The sequence below is a fragment of the Pseudopipra pipra genome, chromosome 3 (assembly GCF_036250125.1).
Source record: "Pseudopipra pipra isolate bDixPip1 chromosome 3, bDixPip1.hap1, whole genome shotgun sequence".
In the NCBI taxonomy this organism is placed as follows: domain Eukaryota; kingdom Metazoa; phylum Chordata; class Aves; order Passeriformes; family Pipridae; genus Pseudopipra; species Pseudopipra pipra.
The window spans coordinates 70849216-70868503 of NC_087551.1; the positions used below are offsets into that span (position 1 = coordinate 70849216).

The window sequence follows — 19288 nt, forward strand, 5'->3', positions numbered from 1 at the left end:
TTGCAAAACGAAACATTTAAAACAGTATTTTTTTTTAATACAACACAGAAACACTACTTTTAAAAGAAGTACTCTAATATTTTTTTACACCAATTAGTCAATTCTTCAGCTGCTTGACAGTTTTCTAGGCTTTGAAGGAAGATTCACTTCCAAATACTTCTGCTTTGCTTTAGCCCACTGTCAAAGACAAAATGGCAACCTAAGCAAGGCTTTTGTCTTCTGAAGTTCTGCATTTGGTTTCCTCTGAAATAGGAGCATTAACAATACAGCCAGAAGCTTCAGTGGGGAAATGTGCTGCAAACATCCTGAACTAAATATGACTCATTATTAATGTAAGCTGCTCATCCAGTCACTGCACTACTCTATGATTACTTAAGCAGAAGGCTTCTTATCTCAAACCCAGTGCCTTCTGCAAAATTTAAGAAAGCTGGAACTCCTCTTCAGTAGGCAAAACCTGTATAGAGTTCCACACTACAGAAAATCAGGCAAGAAATCCAGCCATTCAGAAATCTCTGAATTTAGAAAATTAGTACACGCAGAACAAGTAGATTTTAAAATTCACATATGAATGCAAAGTCTTAGAAACACTTTTAAAAATATAGTTCTTATATTAATTTCCCAGCTGCGACGGACTGACAAAACCAGGTGATTTTTCCAACTGAAGTCACTGATGTACCTCAAGCAAGTCAGCAGGGGGAGCAGGCAATCAATCTGGAAACAAAAAATACCAGTCTCTCTCTTTAAAATGTGGAAACGTGACAGACAGTCTGGAAACATAGCAATACCAGGACACAAAAGCAGTGGGCACTTATACAGAAAAGCAGGTATTTACACTAATATGCTACCGCCTCTTTCTACCATTTGAGCATTTAATGTCATGAGAGTTAATACTTCCCTCTCCAAACCTTCCCATTTCTTCACAGTGTAAATACAACTGTCTCTGTATTTAGATTTTATATTCAAGTCTTGGGAGCCCAGCATTCATATTCAATAGATAAAGCATAAATTAAATGATCAAACAGCAGCAATTGCCATGAATTCGGAAACTGTAGATCAAAGGACTACCCCCAGATGAAAAATGGAAGAGTAACTTAAAACAAGAACTACTTTACAAAAATCCCCTTCATGGGAGCCAATCACAAAACAGTTTTTTTTCCTCGGATGCACACATTTGTAAAATAACAGCCAGCAAATATAAATTGCTCCATCTATTTCAGAAATGTATTAATTTAAGAGCATAACACAGACAATTAATAGATTATTCTTTTATTATCGGTGATTTGAGAACTAACATAGATCTGTTCTTATCTTGTTCTGCATTTTCTCTCTAAATTAAAAAAAAAAATCTCAGCTGGTTAGAACTGCCAAATACCTCCAGCTTCTTTACTAATAAATAAAGCAATTTTACACTTAAGTTTGTGATGTGCCCTTAAAACAAAATTCACAAGCTATTTAAAATGAAACAACCAAGTTGGCTTGTGCAAAGATCATTTTATAAGCTTATTTTAATTTTCACATTTAATTAAATGAAAGTTTCTTAAAATGCTAGTTGATATAATCTGGCACAGTCATGCCAAAGACTTCAATAATTCTAGGAAAGAATTTAGGTTGAATCTGACGTGGTATTTACATATCCTTAATCACAGAGAGTATTTTGTAGCATTATATGAACTACAGCAAAGACCAGGCATGCCAAGCAAGTATCAGGTGGTACTGGACAGACTCAGTACAGGATGATGGCCCCTGCCCTGAAGCATTCACGAGCCTCTAGACAAACTCTAATTCCTCCTTGTAGGAACAATAAACAGATTGGTAAACAAAAGCACTATAAGGGCACTTACACCGCCAACTTGCATCTTATCTACTGTGGAAAAAAACCCCAGATCCTCGCCATCTTCAAAACTGTGAAATGACTTACACTCTTCAACTTGTTCACTGCAGTTCACTACTGTAGTGATTAAAATATTATATTAGCAGTAAAAAGTGTCATATTTTAAGATCAAAAGTAATTTTATGTAGTTTCCCTTGAAGCAAAGGACCAATCTCTGACTTTTTACCTGAAATTCATCAAAACATAAGAGAGCAGCCTCTTTGCTTATTTCCTCTGCCACCGGTGCAATTGGGTCATATGATTTGGCCATAAATCCCGCCTTTCTCTTTGGCAAGCTCTGCTTAAGGCGATGTATTCCTTAATTGATAAAACAGAAAAGAACAAATACGTCTTATTTCTTTTTCTAAGATTGGAAGAACAAAATTATTTAGCTACCAAATAAAAACTAGCCCAGTCTAGTAAAAATAAGAAAGCTTCAAACTTAATCTAGTTTCAGGAGGGCAAAACAGTTTTTAACCACATCCAGGCAACAGTTAAAAGTTCAGAGATTCTATGATTAATATTTTTTTGTTTAGGAATATATAAAACAAAAATCAAAGAAGACTTGAATGCTGTGCACCTATACCTTATCTTTTATAAATAGATATTAATTACAGACTTATCTTGCTCTGAAGGTATTCTTAGAATGCATTTAGTTAAAAGAATGCAGACATAGCAACAGAGTCATGCTTTAAAATGTGAAGATGATGACACTGGCAGAAGGTAAGATTATTATATCCATACTTTACTGTATGGATACTGATCTTATTGCATCTGCCTACAAACAAACGTTTGGAAGACAATGACTCTGCAGTAGGAAGCTATCTTTGTTAAGATCAAGCACAAATGACAAAAAACGGAAATGGAAAACCTCAAGAGTGACCCAGTGATGATAGAAAAGTGAGCACTAGAAGTGGCTTAAGTTGTTTACACTGATGAAAGCCTCACAAGGAAAATGCAGCTGTCACAACATTTGTAAATTACAGCAATAGTTAACAATTTCACAGTCATATAAGGTCATAAAATTTGGAAACAGAAGCAAATTTTAGAATATCTAAAACAGCATCTCTGTCAAAACAAAGTGCTTTTCACCCTGTCAGAAAATTTTCTGAAACTTAGGATTAACTTCTTTCTATTATTTTTTCCTCCAAATTACTCATAGTATTACTAAGTTAATCAACCAGAATAGTTTCCATTCTCCTTGGCATTTATACCTGATTTAGTTATTCTTTATTCAAAACGCAGATGGAGTTTAACCTTTCCAGTTTCAGCTTTAGCAATTGCATTCTTCAGATTTCATGTAAGCTAACTGGTAACTGGAAAACATTTAGTTAAGGATTTCATCCTAAACAACACACCCAAGTTTCTATACGATCAGGTGTATATATATATATAGCTCTTTCAGAAAAGATATTTGAGAAATAATATGCAATTAATATCTATACTGGTCTGACAGACAACGCTAAAATGCTTCAACATTTCTCCTATTTTTTACCTTTTTTTTTTTCTTAAATACTTGAATAAATTTACAGTGATTATTATGAACATAAGAGTGAGACAGACCTTTTTATAGATATCATATTTCATAAAATTCTTGTCAATACCCGTGTCTGCACTTACTCTGGTGTACATCCAACATGAAACCATGAAAATGGACTCTCTTTTTTCTTTCTACTTCTAAGTGAGAATAGAACATGTCCATCACCATTGTCTTTCCTGTGCCTTCAAATAAAAACAATAAAAAGCACTCAACCGGTAGTTAAAGTACAGTATGTACTGATTACAACAATGATTGTTTGATAGCTTTGAATTAATTCAACAATAGTCTTCCACAGAGTAAGTACAAGATCAGACTGCTGTGAAGAACAGTTATGTTTTCTGTTCAAAAACTTGGAACAACTGCATGTTTATTTTTCTGTTTTAAAATTTTGATTCATACAGAGATGGCCCAAAGGTTGCACAAATTACTCCACATACATCCAGAAAACATCCTTAGTATTTCCTCCAGAAAGCAAGTATGATTTCATGCTGCGCTGCTGCAATTAGAATATACGAATACTCTCTGGTGGCCTCCACAATTACTTCCCAAATTCTTAAACTGCATTCTTAAATATTAGGGAATGGGTAATGCTGAAAACTACACATAGTAATGTGGCCCAATCAAACAGATTCCAGGACTCAGACTGTAATCGTATTAAATAACATCATAATATGGAAGAAAACTAATCCTGTAAAATTCATTAAAGCAATAAAGCTACATAAAGCTTTTAGACAGTTCAGAATTTGAAGAGACATGCATTAGAGAAAGTTCCATTGGATGGAAATGAAACTTACCAACATCTCCATAGACATAAACACCTTTTGGGGGTTTGTTTTTGGCAAGGAGCTGCAAGTCAAGAGAAAAAGAATAAATATGGATATGGGGTAAAATAAAAGCAAACATATTGCTGTGGTATAGTAAGAAAGTAGCTACACTTAACCACAAAAGTAGCACTAGCTAGCAAAGTGCAATCTTGAATAAATCATTAGCTCAGAATTGATAGGCAATCAATGTTGTATTTGTGTGAATTCTATAAAAGAGGCAAAACACACACGCAGGGTTTGGTTGGGCCTTTTTTCTACATCATTTTGAAAATATCCCCATTCCCAGTCCTAGCACACATGCCTTTTATATATACATATATATACAATGATTTAATATTTCCCAATCTATCATCATCAAAACAAATCCTTTCCCTCATTAAGCCATTTGAGCAGTTCTAGAAAAAAGGATATCAAATTAAGCAGTATTAATAGTATTCATAGATATATGCACTATATATCTATTAGAGCAGTTCTGCTAAAGATATAAACTCATAGATGATTCAGAAAATCAGTATTGCAAAGCCAGTGAGCATTGTAAGACCTCTTTCTCTCAGCTTTGAATCTTAAATGCAGAATCATCTCTGGTTTAAACATTATTAAAATAAATGGAGTCACAGTAAAAATATGTACCTATCTGTGTGTGTATATGCATAAATATATAAAAATCTAAAAAAATATTTTCAAAAGTATGCCTTTTATTAACCATTTTTTCAAGTGAGTTACTTTTATCTGGAACAAACACTGTTTAAAAATTTTAAATTTCTTAATATTATTCAGGACACATATTAGGACACCTGATGGTTTATTCTATTTTACTCAAATACATATGGAAAAACTTCAAATAACACCAAGACTTTCCATTTGAAATACTCCTCTCCCCCTCAGTATTGTGCATAGCCCCTTCCAAGTATAATTCTGAAAAGAAACAGTTTCTAAAAAATAGAGATCTTAAAAAAAATTCTATCAAATCCATGAAAATGAATTGATATCTGCAAAAACACTGCTGAAGAGTATTTGATTATTTTAAAGGGCTCCACTTTCAGAGCTCTATGGGGTGAGGCAACACAGAAGAATATTAAAATTGCAACCCAGGGGTCTCATTTGGAGCTGGGTAATTGCTAAACAACTTGACTTTAAAGCACTTCTTCAAAATACAGTGCCATGTTAAAGAAATAGAGGAGTCAGCAGCAAGACTCTAATTGAATAGGAAAGAAAATTCATGACCAAAAGGTAGAAGGCTAACATCTCAGGTCTGGAGTACCAGTTCATTCAGAAAATATCCAAGCATGGCTCTTACATAAGATCCTCTTTTGGATTTCATTTAAGCTGTATTAATAGGGTAATCAAAAATTTGTATCATCAATCTGTGGTTGGACAGGGTTTCAGATGTTCTAAAACCACTCCATTAATAGATAAGGCTGCAACTATTTGCTAGTGCTTTCAAAGCACTGCAAGACAATTTAACTGTTGAATATTTTTCATTGTGTACTTTAAGAGCTTGCACTCAGTAAAACTACTGATGCTCAAAGTTACACAGCAAAGAAAGGAGGAATGGAAAAAAATCCAAAAGAAAGACATTCATAACAATTTCTTTGGTTTTAATTTGATATTAACAACAGTCATTTTAACAAGACAAAAGATTATCACATTCAATTTATTTCAAAGAAAGGCTGTATCAATCTGATTTGCACTTTCACAAGGAATGACACCAAGCTAGAAAAATAAATCTGTTTAGAGTACAGCTTTACTTGTCTTTGTAAAGGTTATACGACCAGAACAAGTATTTCACTGCGAATTTTTTATTAATTACATTTAACCATTATAATATTTGTCTTTTTAGGCGTATTTATTTCTGGAAAACGCGTTACAGAAAAAAGGGGTTTTGACTAAGGGAAATAAGTATAATGGCTTGGGCTCCATAAAAGTCTAAATCAATTTCTGGTTGATTCAAAAAATGAAATTAGCTTCCCTGTAAAGACAAAAATTTTTGAGTGATATCTAATTCCTGAAAAGGATGGGTACTGCAGCAGATCCAAACACATCTGCTGAAGCTGGTCATCTCTAAAAGCAAATCAAATGTCAGAAAATCTCTCATCCTCTTTGAGGAATTCAAGAAGTTTGTAGGAAATATTTTACATATAATTCTGCCAAAAGTGACACTATTGATCGCTTCAGTATAATCACTTCCTTAATCCTGTCAGGTACTGTATAATGCTAAGAATGTATTTTTATATTCTTGGGTTGTTTTATTGGTTTGGGTTTTTTTTCTTGAAATATATTTTATTTTTAAAAAGTAAACCTGATTAGTAGATTTTTAATACTGAAAATTTATTTCAGGGAGGGAAGAGAGAGAAGTAGGAAATGTAGGAAGACAAACTAAATGAATGAGCTTCTCCTCACTTCTCATTCCCATATTATCCTGACGAATATTTGGGGTCTCGGTATAATAATGTTCAATTTATTGACAGTACATTTTCTTTTGCAACAATGGTAAGATTTAAGGATGCTGAAGTTAATATTTAGAGTGTACTAACCCAGAGATAATAAGTGATGCACAAAATTTGAGTATGAAGGGGAGAATTTTGAAATGCTTATACATAAGTTTTAAAGGCTCCCAACACTCTTTCAAACAGGGGCATCACCTCAAATATGTCAAATGCTTGAGTCCTCCAAGTTTCTTAATTCCCACAACATTCTTTGCAATAACTTAAGAAAGCATAAATTCAGTGCTTCACAGAGTTTCATTATCATCAAGACATGCTACAGCAGAAGCCTTTTTTCCTTTTATAGATGGTTGACTTACAGATTTTAATTTGAAAATCATTCATATATTAAAAATATTTACACTTCCACAAGATGATACAAATACTAGTATCTCTAGATTTACAGAATTCTCTTCTGTGTTATCAAAATGTTTTCATAGAATCACAGAATGGTTTGAGTTGGAAGGGACCTTAAAGATCACTTAGTTCCAGCCCCCCTGCCATGGGCAGGGATACCTTCCACTACACCCGATTGCTCAAACCCCCATTTTACACATTTCTGTTTCAAAACTGCAAGCCTTGCTTTGATCCTATCAGATCAGATTTTTTCTTTGTTTAAACTTCACTTTCAATCAAACAATATCCTACCTCATCTAAGGAACTGAACTGGTCAGAACATCTCCTCCATTCTGACAACCTCTTATTCTTTCTTAAATATCTTCAATAACATGCAACATCTTCCCACCTTCTCCCATGCTCAAACACCAGAAGCAAGCAACTCATTTCCTGGGAATATATACACTCTGATTTGAAAAACTTTTAAGATGGTTAGGTTACTAAGGTGGTTAATTAAAATATGCAAAATCCAAGAGACAAGTCTCTCTTAAATGCTAACAAAAATGCCTCTTTCTCCCACTCTTTCAGGCTCCTTTTCGGTTGCTCTTGTTGTTGAAGACATTTTCAAGGTCTTGAATGGTGTTTACTATTGTTCATACCTCTTTTCAAAACATGACCTCACTTATAATTGAGCTTATTTCAAGTCATTAGTACAGCAACTCAACAACTCTTAAGAAGTCCCAATTGGTATTATTTTGAAAAGCTGGAGATCTGAAATGTCTGTGCAAACTCTTAGAGCCTTGAACTTCAGTTCAGAGGATCTCAAAATATCTCAACGTACAAGGCCATGCCTTCACCAAGCTGAAGATCAAAGTCCTTGTTCGAATTTGAGCAATAATTTTGAAAAACAGAAGCCTACTTAGTCGGCAGCAAGACTAATTGTTTTTTCCCCAAGATTCCTTCTAAGACGATGCCCAAAAAAATTACATCACAAAAAAAATAGAGTTTTATTACCACGAAGAAAAATGGTTGATGTCATGGTGTATGTCCCAAACTACTCATTTCAGAAAGCTTTGGCCTGTGAGGCAATATAAATCCCTTCTATAAACACTGAAATGCTACTCTATTGTATCTGATGCAAATATTTGCTCCCTAATCCTCCTTTTACCATATTTTACTGAATAAAACTATTTAGACAAAAAGTGACAAAAGAAGAACAAAATTAAAACCAAAGCAGACTATTCTTGTAATGGGTGTGAAGTTTCTATTTCTGGAATAACAGCTATTTTGGAAGAGGCTTCTGCAATTCTATCACAGAAGAAATCAGGCAATAAAATAAGGAAGATCAGACTACAGAAGAGGCTGAGAGATGCTTCTCTTCCACCACCCCCTTTTCTTCAATGCAGCCTCTCAACCACATTCTCTTCAATGACAGACCCAGGAAAAATGAGTACACCTGAAATGCCAAGCACCACTAGTTTTTTATTTCTTAAAAGCTGCCAGTAGATAAATCTCAACACAGGAGATTTCATACTAAAGGTAGGCTAGTCAAGTTGCCAAAAACCTCCTGAAAAAGCAAAAAGTCAATCTACAAGATACTAAGTATAACTGATAAAGTATCTGATTTTTTTTAAATAAATCTTTAAATAATTTAAAATACAACCATTTGTTTCATTTGTATCTATTAAAGCCCATTAAGTACAAAAAGAAAAATGAAACCAACTGTTCTATCACAAAAACATAAGGTTTACCTTTTACTTCCCAGCATATTCAAAGTTAGAAAGCACCAGGCCCTCATGGGAGGAGAGTGACAACAAGCTATTCACAAATACAGGATTTACCTGTGCCCTGTATCATTAGTACTCCATGGAGATGCCTTCTACTAGTTACGTGAACTAATTCCACTCATAAATCTACACAAATCCTATTCAACCCAGGCCAATTCCAGACAGCAGTACTCACCATCACCTCTTCTTGCCACAAAAAGCCTTAGTTCTACTCTCTAAACCCGAACCAAGTCTGCAACAGCATCCCTACTCTGGAAGTCCATAATAGAAAAACAGGTATTTTGCGTACTTAGGAAACTCCTGAACAGATGCAGACATATGACAAGCACATGATTTTACCAACTACCTAGTCACAGTTGTGATTTATTCTGGGGAAAACCTTCACTAAGGATGTTGATTACAACTTTGCTGAAGCAAAACCTTGCCTGCACTAGAATTTAATCCATACTCTATTTGGCTTCATTTTATCTCAAAAGGAGCTCTGTTTGAACTGGCAAATAGCATCCTTAAAGACAACAAAACAGAAACAAAGCTGTTGTGACTTCTTCAGCCTGAATCATGATTTGATTTAATTACACAAGCTAGGTTTTTAACAGATTTACGCAAAATTCACTGCTCTTCTCCTTTTCTGGAGTTTTGATGTATGGCATGGCACTACAGTGCTCAACCTTGATTATCATCTTGAGATTTCCGTAGAAATATCAAGCTCTAGAAGAAAAACCTCGAACTACAACAACACTCACCCCCCAACAGCAAGTAGTTCTACAGCTGCCTCTCATTGACTGTGGCATTAGTTCCACCAATGAGCCATACAACAATTTTTAAAAGCTGGTTTAAAATTAAAGCATGGAATTGAAGCAATGTTAAATAAAGAAGTGAAGTGCTTTAAATGAACTAGTGAAAAACACATTCTCATCTTAAAAAATGGCATTTGACTTTTTCCTTTTAAGGAAGCGTCAGTCAGTCTGGTTTTATTGCAATTAGCTCTGTTGTGTAGGGGAAAAAGTAGCATTACATTTCCTTAAACAAAATAAGATTAGTATTTGTTCTCTGCAATACAGACTTTCTTCCTTATTCATGCTTCCCAATGAAAGAATCAGTAAATAACCCATACAATGGTTGATCTACAAAACCAGTATAAAACACCTAATCTAACAGTGATTCAGCTCTCAAAACTATTCTCAAAGGCAGCCCTTTCAGAACCTAATATCCAAATGTCCAAAACAGTTTTCTAGTAAAGATCAAAATGCTTTAGCCTACTGACCCTCAGGTTTGACAGCAAGACCAATGCCTTCATCATAACATTTTTTCTAGAATATGAAAATGAATAAAAGTCTGGCAGTATGTCCAAAAATATTACAGGAGCAAGCCTGATAACTGGCTCCCTTTCAAGTGACTTCTTCTATAGTCCAGGCGCAGTAAGACAATTTCAAGATAGGCAAATTAAAAGATTATGAGCCTAACATCAAAGATTAAAAAGAAGTCCAGATAGATGAAAAAGAAAAATAAACTCCAAACCCAAGAAATTTTCACATCAACAATTCTCAAGTTATAAAACTCTGGACAGCTAGATTCCACTTATAGAAATAGTTTGGCAAGCTGATTCCAGCTTGATCTCCTTACACTTAAACAGAAAAGGTTTGCATTCAGGCATGCTGCCATATTGCTCTGGATACCAAAGATAAGAAATAACCATTTTTCAAAGAGGAATTTTCTATTTTTCATTTGGTATTTGCTGAAATCGCATCAGGAGACTGATTTAGACTCAAGAGTTAGCCCACAAATGCATTAAGACAACATGAATTTGCAGGCACACGCCCATATACAACATTAATAAGCGTTTTAAAATACCATAAACATACAGTTTTCAACCTACATCTATAATTTATACACTGTTTTTATGTTTTTAATAATATTAATTAAAGAAATCCCAAAAGTAAAAAGGTAAAGGTAAGCAATGTGATGAAATGACTCATCCGCCAGAGCAGGCAAAAATATACTCCAAACCCACAAATTTGGCTCCAATGCCCACATCAGAGTTAGAATCATTGAATGATTTGGCTTGGCAGTGATTTCAGAGGATCATGTGGCCAAGCCCTCTGCATAAGTTGGATCACAGAATATCTCAAGTTGGAAGGGACCCATAAGGATGATGCTTCTACAACAGAGCTTCCAAAGACACACTCATTGCCCTTTAGGAACAGTCTTGCCTTAGGACTTCGCTTCCTGTACTTGCATGTTTTTTCTTCCAGAGTGCCTGACTGTTGCTCCATGGAATTATTTCCCATTCAGGTTTCTTCTCAATAAAAAAAGAGCTCCTTCCTTCCATCGGGAGGCAGGAAGACATTTAAAGCATTTTCAGTCAAGTATATGATTAGCAAATATATTATCTGCATCTACATATGCAGGCATTCAAGCAATGTTAGAGGAAGACCATAGGCAAGCACATCCCAATGTTCTGCACCCTGCTATACTAACACATGTACTAAACAGGCCCATTCACAGGTATGTGTTCTCTTCTCTACTTTTTTTCACACCTTGAAGCTAATATTCATTGCAAGAACCTTAGTGGTAACTTGTCATTCAGTACGTAAAGGCCAGAGGAAAGTGTGCCATTTTAAGGGACTTGAGACTTGTAGGCTTTGGCTCCCCTGATCCCATGCTACATCATCTGGGCTTGCCATGCTAAAAAAATACAGTATTTGTGCCAGGTAACAGGAGAGTTTGGGGTTGTAATGGGAAGTATATTGTTAGGCAAGAAGTTCAACAGAGTTACATATTTAGATTTATGTTGTGTAACGAATGCTGAGAAAGGCTGACACGGAGCTTTGTTAGCAAGGACTGCAGATGATGGCAAACACTGACTGTAAATGTGACAGTTACTTCTGACGATTAATAAAACCAAAAGAGAAATAGAGAGAGCACAAGAAAAACACTCTGAGGCTGGCTGGGAAAAGCAATGACAGTTTCCCTCCTTCTAGAGGCAGGGTGTCTCTCCAGTGCAGATGATGAAGGCAGAGTGTATTTTGCCATACTTTTTTCCCAGCACTATACTTTTATCATCAGACTCAGTCAAACACTCTGTTCTTGTTTCTCCTCACCATAGCTTATGACTATTTGTGTTGACTCCAGTATGTTAATCAGGTGCAAATGAAGCATATTCACTGGTTGTTTAGCTTCTGTGTACATCTATGATTGTCTAATATTTTCCAATGTCTTATGTACTTTGGTTTTCTCGAATATAAACTCAAATCTACAAAAACAAGGGTCAAGGAAAGCTGAGGGGGGAATTCTCACACCAGTTCTAATTGCTTCCCATAAGAGCCTACCATAACAATGCTATCAATATTTGCAGGTGCAAGGACACAACAGCAACAACCTGAGAACAGCATGAGAACAAGACATGAAATACCATCAAAGAGACTCTGGAAAACCTTGTGTCAAGAGCTTCAGAGAAAAGTTACAGAGATGCAACAGCAGGCTAACAGCTACAAATGCTAAGGGACTATGATTGACAAGTCTCTGTGCAACAGGGATATGTCTGAACTTTTGTTAATCCTTTGAAAAGAAGCTGTGATGCCCCTCCAAAACTCAGTCAGGGCACAGATCACACCTCTGCCTTCTTTGTCACCTCACCCAGAGACAACAACATGGGAAAAAATTCTTTTAAAGTCATATCTGATCTACAGTATGATGTGGAAATTATTCATGAAAGATCTGTTAGAACACAAAACATCAGTGTTCAGTTAATGTAATTCAAACATACAAGTATAATATCTGTGCTTGAGAACTAAAACCCGGATTAGGCCCCTCTCTCCTATGGCCAAATAACATTTTGGAAAGGCAGACAGTGGACACAACTAAAACCAGATTTTCTTGCAGAATTATTTCAATAATATTTAATTTGGTTACTTCTAGAGTGCCACTGGATTTTATAAACTAAAAAAAGCAAGAACAGAGACTGAAATATGAAGAATGATGTATCTGTAAAGACCCATCTGGAAAAACAAGATTCATGCTAATGACAGAAACTTATGTATTTTAAGCACATTCTTATGAGCAAATATAAATGGAAAAAACCATTTTTATCACTATAAGCCTCACCTTTGAGAAAAGATTTTTTGAATCAATGCTGTAGCCTTTAAGGCTCTCATGCAACTTCTGCAGGTGCTGCACAACTCTTCTTTGTTGCTCATCATTCTTCAGCTCTTCTTGCTTAATCAGAAAGTCATAATGTTCTAAGGGTCCATTGCAAACCAACAAGGCTCTGGCGTGAGCATCTGTAGGAGTACCAGGGCCTGTCTTCTTCTCTGCCTGAGCTGTGTATGCTGTAAAAAATAAAAGTAGCCTATTAATAGAGACGTTTTGAAAAGCATTTTCTTATAAACAGCACACATTTGTAACAGTTTACACAAAGACATATATAATTACTTACCTATACAACCACTAGAGTATGTTACCCCTTCATTTTTCATCAACTGAATTTCTACCTTTACTCCAGTAGTATGTTTTACCATTTATTTTTATTATTAAAAAATACACTCACTAAGAAGCCCAGCTGGACACTTGGTAAGATTTGGATGAGCTATTTTAAGGGAAGTTTTGACCTTTTTTTTATCAAACTGGGGTAAAACTTCCAAAGGGCATTTCTTTGAATAGATAATCCTTTAGATGATACTTTAGAAAGTGGTTAAAAGTCAGCAAACAGGAGACAAATCAGGAGTTCTGCAAGGAAGTTGAGAGAGTCAAACACCATATTGAGCAAGGCAATAGCCGTGAAGCCCTGCAATGCCATGGCCTGTTCTGCTGGCATTATCTTCTCCCTAGAAGAGACAGGGATGAGCCAAAGCAGGAATTCTGCTGGAAACAAGAAATCAAAAAAAATATAAAAATTGCTAGACATAAGATATAACTAGGAAAGGAAAGAATGTACAGCATTATAACGAAGGCTAGTCAAATCATTAGGATCAGAAACAATGGCATACACTGAAAAGCTGCTAAATACCTTCTTTGCTTCTACTGTCACTTAATAGGTTAAGTATAATAAAGAAAAACACAATTTGTAGCAATGGTAAAGGGAACAGATTTGAGTGTAGGAAAAACACATATCAAAGACTGCACAATTAGATATTTTTAATACTGTGAGATCTAAAGAAATTCATCCCTAAATGCTTTCGGTAAGTGTCCCAAACAACACAATGGCCTCTAACAGCTTTCTTTGTGGCCTCACTGAAGGCAGGTAAGGTTCCAAACCATGAGGAAAATGAAAAAGAATTTGTCTTTTAAAAAGAAGAGAAAGGTAAATCCAGAAATTCATAGGCCAGTCAACACAACTTCAGAACACTCAAAAATACCAGAACAACTACAAGCAGATTTTTTTTTTAATAAAGTACTTAACAAGATAACATAACAAACAGAAGGCAACATCAGCTCCTCAGGAACAACACAAGATCAAAAGGTTTTTCTCTCTGATCAAGCAATATGCTTAATGGGTAGAGGAAAAACATCTTTATTGCAGTAACACTTTTGTTACACACCAAGATTATAAATCAATTCAATGATGGCTGCCCAACCCTGCAGATGTCCTCAAACAACATATACAAGGACAACTTTCCCTTTAACATGGAAGCTGAAAAACCATGCCTAAAGCCACTGGATTTGCTCTAACAACTTTTTCTAAATGGTAGTATGTTGGTTATAAAAAACAAACTCCAGAGATTTCAAGTGTTAGACCAGTATCAAATAGAACACATGCAACCAGCATACTACTAACTGCAGTGCTTGTCTATTTTTCTTAGGATATATAAACATTGTACAATCACAACATAATGTGTACGTGAACACTTATGAACCCTGGGACCCACCTGTCGCCAACTGAATTCTCACCACTTTTGCTAGACTGGCAGAGGACGAAGAGCTCTAAGTGAAGAAAAAAGACCTCTGCTCCTAACCTAAGCTTCAAGTTCACAAACTTCCATAAATCTGTGTACTGTACTGAATGTTAAAGCAAGGGTTAGAGCACGGCTGTTGTTATGCATCGGAAGATCCTTGAAGGAAAACAGTCCCTCAGACATCCTACAGCCCAGGCCCGGCGCTGGCAGCCACCGGCGCACTCGCCGAGCACCCGAGGCAGCCGCAAGGCAACGCGTTTAATCAGGCACCGCACCGCAGCCCTGTTTCCCGGGGGAAAGCGGCACCATTCACTCGGGAAGCCACAGGGCTCCGTCCGCGTGCCCCCCCCAGGGGATCGGGGCCAACTCCCGGCGCCACACCGGCAGGCGCGTCCCGTCGCGGGCAGGCCCAGGACAGGGCACAGGAGGACACCGGCAGGTCACGGCACCACGGCGGCGGCCCACCCCCGCCCGGCACCAGCCTCCTGTCCCCTAGTCCCGATCCGCCTCCGCTGGGGGAAGACCCGCGGCACGGCAGGGAGGGGCGCGAGGGACGCACCGGCTCCCGCGGCCGCTTCTCGGTGCCCTCCCCGCGCAGTGCCCCGGCAGCCGCACTGACCTCTGAGCGCCGGGAGCAGGCGGGCGCAGCGCCGCGGAGCCCGCAGCAGCCACGGCGCTGTAGCCAAGGGCGACACGAGCGCCGCCATCTTCCCAGCCCGGCCACCGCAGCGGGGGCGCGGGGCGCGCTGGGAAATGGAGTCCCGCGGCCCTACGGAGGAGCCCGTCGCGGGCGGCGCTGAGCCAGCGCTCCCGCCTGGGTCACAGAAACACGGAGTCGATTAGCTTGGCAAAGACCGCTGAGATCATCGAGTCCAACCGATGACCGACCACCACCATGTCAAACAAACCACAGCACTGTTAGGAATAAATAAGTGTTCTTGCAAAATTTGTAGTGTGGTTGCATTTGGTGGTGGGAAGTGACAAGTTATTGGTTGTTCAGTTGTTTAGTCATAGAAAGATGCAGTTTGCCCAGAAACAAGGGGACCATGTAATGAGAGGACACACTGTAGGTATCGAGAAGGCTGTAACCCCGGAGTACCTCAGCCAGTGGGGAAATGGGGAGGGACCTGTGTTTCAGGCAAGGGGATAAAAGAGGCTGCGATCTCCATTAATTTGAGAGACCTCACTAGGGATTGGCCAGAGAACTCTCCCTTTTATTCAAATAAAAGTTTAGTTAGCTCCTCTGTCTCTGGGATATTTTTGAGGCTTATAATAACAGAAACAAACAGGTATATTATTTCTCAGAACAGCACTAAGTGCCACGTCCAGCCTTTCCTTAAACACCTCCAGGGATAGTGACTCCATCACCCCCCTGGGCAACCCATTCCAATGTCTAATCACCCTGTCTAGGAAGAAATTCTTCCTAATATCCAATCTAAACCTCCCCTATGTCCTCTCGTCACTAGTTGCCCGGGAGAAGAGACTCACTCGCACCTGGCTACAACCTCCTTTCAGGCAGTCATAGAGAGTAATAAGGTCACCCCTGAGCCTCCTCTTCTGCAGGCTAAACAATCCCAGTTGCTTCAGCCACTCCTCATAGGACATATGCTCCAGATCCTTCACCAGCTCCATTGCCCTTCTCTGGACTCACTCCAGCACCTCAGTGTCCTTCTTGTAGTGAGGGGCCCAAAACTGAACACAGTACTCAAGGTGTTGCCTCACCCGTGCCGAGTACAAGGGAACAATCACTTCCCTCGTCCTGCTGGCCACACTGCTGCTGACATAGGCCTTGGCCTTCTTGGCCACCTGGGCACACTGCTGGTTCATGTTTACCTGGCTGTCGATCCTTTGCCAGTCCCTGGCTCCTTCTCCCTCTCTTTGCCCTCCAAACTGCACCACAAGCAGTGGAGCAGTCCTGTTCAGCCAGTTTGTTCTTAGCACACAGTAAGTCTTGTCCTTGGTATCAGTTCAGATACCCACATGTGGCTCGCGAGAGCTCCTCAGGAGAATGCCAACTGCCTTCCTCCTTTGGTAGGTACCTGACTGCCTTATCCAAGCACCTCCACTGTGACTACAAAGCTCTTTTGACAGAAAGGCACAATGCAAAAAGCCTGCCCTCCATGGGAAAGGTACTCAGGAATCACCAACTGTAATTCTGACTTGTTCACCGGCTGGGCCTCCATTCCCATCAGAAATGCACCCAAAGGTCAGGATGGGGCTTCAGGAAATGTTGCTTGCAGAGTGCATTGTGCAAGAAATGGATAACAAAATGTCTGCTCCTGATAGAAGCACAAAGGAAATGCTTAAACTGACTTTTAGTTCTGCAATGTCAGAATTCTTATGTCTTATTCTAGCATTAAATTTCTGTGCAACATTAGAAGGCAAGCAAGTAATTTTCCTAGGCTACCAATTAACTTTTTTTTTTAACAAATGTTTTGGAAAATGTTGCTTTAGGGCACTATAGAATAGCTTGCAAACAAAAGTTGATTATATCCCGAATAGTATTGTTAATTCTAAAAATAATGTTTATGATCTTGAAAATATTAAGTGATTGAAGTTATGCTCTAATATGTTCAGCTGTTTTAAAATACGTAGTTGCTGCAGACACATCTTCAGTGCAATATACCTAATTAAGTAGAGAACTAAAGTGCTTTTTAATCACATCTTAAAAGTGCTGTTTTCAGTGCATTTTCTTTCATCTTTCCTTTATTGGGCATTTATTGGTTTTGACTCATTGTAGCATATTATAGCTATCAACACCTGTGCCCATTTAGGAACGAATTCCAGTACAAATCATAGTGCATTGAATAGACGTCTCAGAGATGCATCACAATTGTCGCAATATATTTAGAAACTCAAACAAGGAAACAAACAACTTCAGTAAAAATGATTTAAATAACAAATAAGTTATCTTTATAAACAGCTTATCTCCTTGAGAACAAAGAATAAACAAGGCAACAAGAGCTGGGTTTTCTTCCATTATTAACTCAGATCACAATATGAATGGGTGAAATGTCAAGATAATTGGAGAAAATGACAGTATAATCTTCAGCAAAAACATCTGATTTATTTAAATTGTCACTGTTTTTTTCTTAACCTTGTTATGCAAGACAGCATAGAAAAACTTCCCGTTTGGTTCTATTCTGACATCTTCTACCTAAGTGAATAAACCCTCTGCAATGCTATGAGCCTTCTATACACGGGCAAACCCTGACATGCCACCGCGCAGTGGATTGCACACTCCGGGAACTCATTGTCTGTTGGCTGTAAGCACTTGGCAAAATGAAGTTTTGGTGTTAACCTAAATGAACAGGACTTTCAAGTACACTTCTGTAGACTACCATGTTAATGTCCTGGGACAGATACAGATCCATTCTGTGGTACACTTGTACCTATGCCTTTGCTCACCTTCAAAAATGTGACATTGCAACCGTGTAGAAATCAAATTAGCACTTGTTCAACTGCATTATTAATCTGCCAGCTAGCCAAAAGTATAGGTGGTCTTGAAGAGGAATATAAATGAGGAGTATAATCAAACCACTCCAGGGGTCCTGTCTGGCCTCTAGTGGTATAAACTGCAGTGCTTTTAGAAATCTGGATGTGTTGAACCTTATGGGGACAGATGTGTCCAAGGGTGTTTGGGTCTCTGCCAAAGGAGGGCTGAGTTTACCTGCCTGCAAGACTCCAAGATATTCTCACCATGGGACACATCTTTGGCTCCCAAATACAAATGCACTTTTGATATAGAACTAACCATTCAGCCTACTCTATGAAAATGAATTTTGTGGCTAGTTTTCATCAACACAGTTTCCATCAAAAGTCATTTTCCTGTCAAAACACTTTACGGTAAACTTGATACTAACCTCATCTATTTTGAGTCAATCAAATATGCTGTTAATAATCCACATTTACTTTATAAGTAAAGCCTCAGGTTAATAAATCTGCATAAATATTCCCAAAATTATGGACTTACAGCCATTTTCACTATCAGTTTATAGCTTACTTCTAATAGCTCAAACAGCTCAATGTGTTAGAAATTCACTGCACAGTCTTTCAGCTACACAGGCACTACTTGGTGTCTCTCAGAACAGGAGTTCACAATATATGTATATATGTATATATATAAACGTGGATATTACAAATTATACTTAGAAGCTTAATATTATTATCTGGCAGGCAAGTACACAATGCAGATATTCAAACACCATGTTTCAAAGCCCTGGCAGCTACTGCAGGGATCAGGAAGTAATTTTTCCACATAAGGCATTGCACAATTAGTTCAGTGCCCTGTGAGTTTTGCCTTATCCTGAGTCAGCATTCCCCACAAGACACAATATGCCTGTGATGTTTAAAATGTGTTAACCTAGGCACTTCTCAGAAATGCTGAAGAGTCCTAACTGGATAATGGAGCGATTTGGTTTCCTTTCCAATTAAATGTGACTTTTTCTTTTAAAAAAAACAAAGAAATAAACAAAAAACTACTGGAGAGGTATTACTTTACAAAATTCAAGAAGTAGTCATCCATTCATAACTGCTTATATGGGTTCATGCTATGAG

General features: G+C 37.8%; 1 protein-coding gene across 5 annotated transcripts in view; it reads right to left on the reverse strand.

Annotated features, from left to right (window-relative positions):
• The window catches only part of AFG1L (AFG1 like ATPase), a 58983-nt gene extending 43479 nt beyond the window's left edge, over positions 1-15504 (reverse strand). For 2 of the 5 annotated variants that reach the window (XM_064649817.1, XM_064649813.1), the window contains exons 1-5: positions 15351-15504; positions 12945-13168; positions 4205-4256; positions 3491-3592; positions 2058-2188 (exon numbers count right to left, since the gene is read on the reverse strand). In XM_064649817.1, coding sequence (XP_064505887.1) covers positions 2058-2188; positions 3491-3592; positions 4205-4256; positions 12945-13168; positions 15351-15438 — 597 coding nt within the window. In that variant the 5' untranslated portion in view covers positions 15439-15504. Of the gene's footprint in view, positions 1-2057; positions 2189-3490; positions 3593-4204; positions 4257-12944; positions 13169-15290 lie in introns of all 5 variants that reach the window. The other 3 variants (XM_064649812.1, XM_064649815.1, XM_064649814.1) reach the window with 3 other exon arrangements.
• Positions 15505-19288: the final 3784 nt, after the last annotated feature.